The sequence below is a fragment of the Theobroma cacao genome, chromosome 9 (assembly GCF_053813885.1).
Source record: "Theobroma cacao isolate CCN51 chromosome 9, ASM5381388v1, whole genome shotgun sequence".
In the NCBI taxonomy this organism is placed as follows: domain Eukaryota; kingdom Viridiplantae; phylum Streptophyta; class Magnoliopsida; order Malvales; family Malvaceae; genus Theobroma; species Theobroma cacao.
In genome coordinates, this window is record NC_142647.1 from 4,602,325 (window position 1) to 4,608,555 (window position 6,231).

The following is a 6,231-nucleotide window of genomic DNA, read 5'->3' on the forward strand; positions in this document are numbered from 1 at the left end:
CTGAATTCTTTTCCTTTAATTATGGAATTCTTTTCATCCTTGCAAGGATTGGATAATTAACATGGATTATACACAAACTAACCAGTGCATGTAATGTGTACCAACCTTCTGATCAGTCCAAATTTTGGTAAGGAGAATATCAATTGGACCATGTTGCAGGCTTAGTTATAAATGGAACAGTCCAATATTCTTACACCAATTTAAATATTGAAAAGGTTCTCAGTTTAATAAGAATAGATGAGGTTAAGGATTATATTAAAAATATGAGAGGAGGTTCCAGTTATAGGATTCTCTCATTAATTTATATAAGTGCATGTACATGAAATGTATGTGTGAATTTTAGGATTAATCTTTGTTATCTAATTTTTGCATTATTCATTATATAAAGGAGATTGATTGTAAGTTTTTATGGCAAGATTATAGAGGGAAACAAATAAAAAAGAGGCGAAGAGAATTTTCTACCCTTAATCTACATATTAATTTTGTTAACTTGTGGGAAAAATATATACCATAACTCATAGAGTTATACACTAACTTTCCCCCTCCAGGAAAGGAAGATATTATTTGTACTACTAATAACCCTAAAAGCACAAAAACCAAAAAAGATACTAGGACTTAATTGTTGTTGAAAATCCTTTGTCCTGGTGACAATATCATTTTGGGATCAAACTGATGTTTACTCTGTTGGAAAGTCTTCCATTTTGAGCCAAAGTGTTGAATCCATTCTTCCTTGGCGGTGTAATGAGGAAGATACTGCTTAACCCCAATACCAGCCTTATCACAGAACTGCATTATTTCCTTATTTTGATCATCAAAAGCTTCCCAATCATCAAACCCACTTGAATGCAAGATTCCTACCGTGTAGAAAATCTCTTCATCTGGTATTACAGCTGACATCCTATCATCCCATCTGCCATCATTCAACATCAAATTATTATTTAAAGTATCAAAGCTTTTGGTTCAGTACAAAAATCAAAGTATGTGAAAAAATAATATAAAATTTTAATTAAAAACACTTACTTTTTTCTGTTCATGGGATAAAGGAGGACAGGTCCTGTAGTAATGCTTCGTTCAAGGACGATGCCCTTGAAGACACCATCATTAAAATCTGCTATCTGAGATTTGGGTATAAAAAGATTCAACCATGGATGGGGAACATCCCATAATCCTTGTGACTTAAGCTTCAGCTCTCCACTTCGGACTCTATTCAAGAATTCTGCATAGAGGACATCTTTTTCGAACATAAGTCCCGGCGTGTAGCTCAAACCTTTCAAAAGCTGTTGCAACTCCTAAAAAGGAAAAATCCATAGGCAAATTATTACCCTATTATGTTCAGCAAAAACATTATAGTATTCATGATCATATACCTTTTGTAAGAATGATAAACGCGATCATTTACCTTGTCCACTGTGCTTTTGGTTTGATCATCATAATGCTTGACAACTTCAAGACAGTAGATGATGCGATGTTCGGTTATCAAGGACATTATTTTGGGGTGATCTGCGGGTGGGAAAAAGGAGGATCTCCAGTTGTCAGGAGAACCCTGATCCATCATGAGTGAACCTTCCAAATAATCTAGTGCATTATTGTCTTTCCTTCCATTTATCGAGATCAAAAGCTCTTGGTCTCTAGTAAAAGCAGAGAAATCATTGTACAACATTCGTACCCACTTAACCTGTGAACAGAATCATCAGGGTCTCAAAATTAAAATTAATTGAGAGAGATTGAACATAAAGCAAAGGAAAAGAATGGCTCCTATGAGTGGGGCTAATAAGCATGTTCCCATGTAATATTTACCCTTTTTGGGGCTGGCTCAAGTGGAATTCTTGCCCTGGTTATTATTCCAAACTGGCCTAAACCTCCCAGAACAGCATAAAAGAGCTCTGAATTCTTCTCTGGGGAGCAAGTATGAAAATCAGCTGTTCCTGAAATTGAAGAGGCAGAGACCCAGCTCGTAAGTAAACCCAAACGCTCTAAACAACTGCATGCATGCAAGCACATATAGTATTTAAAATATGTAGACCATAAAACTTCTAATATAGTAGTATAATGTTAGCATTTTTTTGGTTGTAATGCGGTACACTAAAACATAAAATAATTGGAAGGGGAGAAAAACTAACAATCTGACCCTTCAAACACGGTTTGGTTAAATCTACCAGGGAGTTGTCCTCACATGAAATATAATTATGATAGGAATCAAATTATTTACAGTGACATCATACATTATTGTAAACAGATTGGAAAATTTTGAATTTGTATGAAACGGCTGTGGATAAGGGATGCTGAGCGCCGTGTGAACTTTCGTCCATGGCTTCCTACCCGTGGGACCCTGGACGAGTACGTTTCCAGAAATAATTAAATATATGTGAGAAGGACTACATTTAAATGTATAATGATCAACCACCAGCTAATTTGTCTGATCAGGGTTTTTCAACAGAGGGAAAAAGAAAATGTGGAAAGGAGAGACAGAAGAATCATACCTGTTATTACATCCATTTCATAAACATTACTGATCTGAGGACCATATCGAAAGGTTTGCCCACTAATTCCTGCATTGGAGAGTGTCCCACCTACGGTTAGGTACAAATAATCGGTCCAGGAAACAGGTGCAAGTCCACGTTCCAATGTGGCGTTTAGCACATCAATCCAAAGCTGTTCGCCGCCAATATCTGCGTAACACCCGTCACTCGAGATTCGGATTCCGCTTCCGTTTCGATGCTTCTTCATAGATGCCATGTCCACCACCACCCCGTTGTTTGCCATGGCTTGGCCCCTGACAGAATGCCCGTGCCCTTTGGCTGCTATGCTGAAGGGAACCAAACTGTTGTAGCTGAGTTTTACAAGGGTTGCAATGTCTTCAGCGGATGAAGGGTAAAGAACTGCTTCAGGAATGGCTTTCACAATGTGACCAAAATCTTGAGAGGCTGATTCAATGGCTGAAGGATCAACGGAGAGCTTGCCTGCAATTTCAAGGGTTAGGAACTTAGGTGAAATATTCCAGGGCTTCGATATCCCTATGATGGACATCAAACGGCTTATAATGAAAATAGCCGTGAAATATGTTGTGATTGGAAAATCCACAGCCATTTCTTTCTGGTGAATGAAATTCAAGCAGCGAAAATAAACAAAGAAAGGGAAAGCAAAAGGGGTTAAGAAGAGGAAAAGAGAAGTTGTCTCTCTTAGCTTTTATGGTTTGAGTTGTGTTATAGGGATGGTGAAAGGAAGAAGACGGGAGGGGAACATATATATACACAGGGTCGTGGAAATTTTGCATGAAAACGATGGAGAATAGGAAAAACATCTCGGTTGGTGAAGAAACGACGCCGTAGGGTTATGGTTAATTACTAGTGTACTACTTTTTCAATGTAATCGAAATTTCAAGGACAAGAGCCCTGGGATCCATTGCATGATTTACTCGTATCATGCGAATATAATAATTCATCTAATACATGTTTAGTGTGTCTTTGTACGATGTAATCATCAAAGATTCCAAAGCCATAGCCACCCACAGATTTTCATCACTTGTGGGCCTATTTCATATGGGCCAAACCCAGTTAATTTCGACCGTCGGATCATGATCTTGTGGTCAATATTAGTCAAGCTGGGTCAATTGGGCTCGTACCAAACGTTCCCTTCCTATTTTTCGATCATTGTAAAAGTATTTCTTTTCCAATTTTAACGTGCGGGTTGGTCAAAATTAGGTAATCATCAAGAGGATCTTTAAGATTTTTTTTTTTCTCTCTTTTGGGGTTTGGAAGAACTCTTACGAATCAAGGCGTTGGGTGTTTCGATGATTCAGACGGGTGAGTTTTCATGAGAAATGAAGAGTGGTGGAGACATCAGCCAGATTTTTCTTCTTTAGAAGATTTGGTTTGTATGTATCTTAGGCTACATGTAAATCGAATAAAGTCAATTTGGGACCATATAATTAACCCAACCCAGCCTTAGTTGTCTCATTAATTAACTCACTGTCCAGTCTAAATTGAATGAATCCCCGAAACCAGTAGCATAAATTTCACTTGTTTTGATCCCAAAGTATGCTTTAATTACCCAAATCTCTATGTTGAATGTTGTACCAAACTTTCAAGAGAGTTAAGAGAATTAATTAATGTCTATTTAAAGAAATCTAAATCAACTTGCATGCAAGATAGAGGTAGACAACAATATCATGCCATGCACACGGAAGAATGCCAAAGGGAAAAATTGAATTGAACACCAAGAAAATTTGACCCTTTCCCATGTATCATTGCCGTGCTAGCAACAAATTAATTTATCATGGAAGGAATGAATCAGGAGAATTGTATATTCTTCATCTTCTGTTTTTTTAAGTGAAGAAAAGAGAAAAAGTTAGTGAGTCGTGTTGAGGCATATATTGATATTGTAATGCAAGAAATCGCGAAAAAATTTATATACTTAGGTCCTAGATTCGGTTGGAATTCAAGTATTAGACTAACAAAAAACATTTCATTCAAAGGACAATCTTTGACCTAAAGATCTTACAGGTACGAAGACCTATCAGATAGCAGACCCTTCAACATTCATAAATCCTGTTAATACTATATTATTAGGAATGAAATCTTTAAGACTCATGTGCAACATGCAAGTCTAAAATATATTAAATGCCTTGCTAATCGGAACAAAAAAAATGACAAACCAAATGTACCAAGAATGTCCATTGGAGTTGTTTTTAAGTGATATTATAACAACAAGAAACTATCATGAAAACAACTAAGCATGCCATCCCCACATGCCAAAACAGTGACAGTTAGGTTTTTATACCTAACAGAAGACAGTGAAAAGGAGAAGAAGAAAGGTGGGTCATGAACACATAACTTGGAAATTTGGAATTATAACTAAACCATGAATTAACAATATGCACCATTCAAAAGACCAAAGGGCTAGCTAGCTAGCTAGCTATGACTTCAATTTCGGTTGCCACTAATGCTATCGTGTGTTGCCAAAATTTATGAATACTGTTGCTTGAACTTGGACTGCCAAGTTAGGATCGATGCCATCAAATTCAAAACATGTAATAAGCTTATGCCTTTGTCTCATGCGGAATCTCTTTTCCACCATTAGCAAATGACAATGTGAAGAAATTCATTGGCTTTAACACAGTGTAATTATATTTTAATCAAAAACTATATATGAAGGTGGAGTACAATTTTGTCAAAAGTGCGGAAGGGGGAATTCAGATTCTCTGGATGAGCTGTTTAAAGATGTGCTATGGAAAACGCACAAATGAGTTTTCAAATGTCATGCTTCTTCATGATGCATACTACACAGAGAAAGGGGGGGTTTGAGACAGACAAACTAAGATGATATTGAGCGTCTTCGTGACGAATGACAAGCAAGCATGAGTCATGAGTGAGAGAGAGAGAGAGCCAAATCAAAAGGCCCCGTGCAGAAAAACATGGGTAGGGCCTCGGGAGGCAGGGGAGGGGGGGTGCGGGGACTATTGTGAGATACTGAAAATCTTTATGGGGATCGTAGCCAGCCCAAAAGATCACGTGGTCCAAACAACACCATCAGCCATCAGCCCTTCACTCCCCCACTCCTTTCTTTTCTTTCCTTGCCCCCTTTACACCGCCAAAATCTATGTCACTGTGATTGCTCACGTACAGCAATCATTTCTACCCATACGTGCATGAGAAAAGTACAAATAATAAAAGCACTTAGCTTAATTATGTTGTTTCTTAATTAAACAGCATAAATTGCTCTTTTTGGAGCTCAGAAAAGTTGACGCACACTGTTAATCCGCACTGAGTAGTAGTAGTGTATAAATATATAAATGTATGTATATATATATATATATATAACATGAAAAGAAAGTCATTCATCGAGAAGAAGAAGACGTGAGGGATATGTTGATGGCTAAACTTACAAGTCTTTTGATTGATGAGAGAGAGAGAAAGGCTTTTGAAGTTACCATTTTTGTCTTCTCTAGTTTTCTATTCCAACTTTCACCGTATAATGTCAAACTGTCTTCTTCAGAATGGAAAAGTCGACTATGGACCATCACACAGCGTGATAATCCTCTATGTAACTACAGCCTTGATGGGGATATTTGCTCATAAAAGATTGCTAATAGAACAAACAGATCAGAACTTAAAACCTGTCACCTAGCTACAATCTTGTTGGAGAAATTCCCAAGGAATCGATTAATCAAACGTTTTATTGAAAACAGTTGAGGAAAACAACAGATGATCCTAGTTGATGAAAGTGTACGTG

The 6,231-nt window shown here is 37.3% G+C and overlaps 1 protein-coding gene across 1 annotated transcript; it reads right to left on the reverse strand.

Annotated features, from left to right (window-relative positions):
• Positions 1 to 480: 480 nt before the first annotated feature.
• On the reverse strand, positions 481 to 3,305 carry LOC18588386 (cytokinin dehydrogenase 3-like). Its single transcript, XM_007012757.3, has 5 exons — positions 2,481 to 3,305; positions 1,798 to 1,925; positions 1,400 to 1,675; positions 1,021 to 1,289; positions 481 to 910 (listed from the first exon to the last, which is right to left on the reverse strand). The coding sequence occupies exons 1-5, from the start codon at positions 3,085 to 3,087 to the stop codon at positions 616 to 618; spliced, it is 1,575 nt and encodes a 524-aa protein (XP_007012819.1). The 5' UTR covers positions 3,088 to 3,305; the 3' UTR covers positions 481 to 615.
• Positions 3,306 to 6,231: the final 2,926 nt, after the last annotated feature.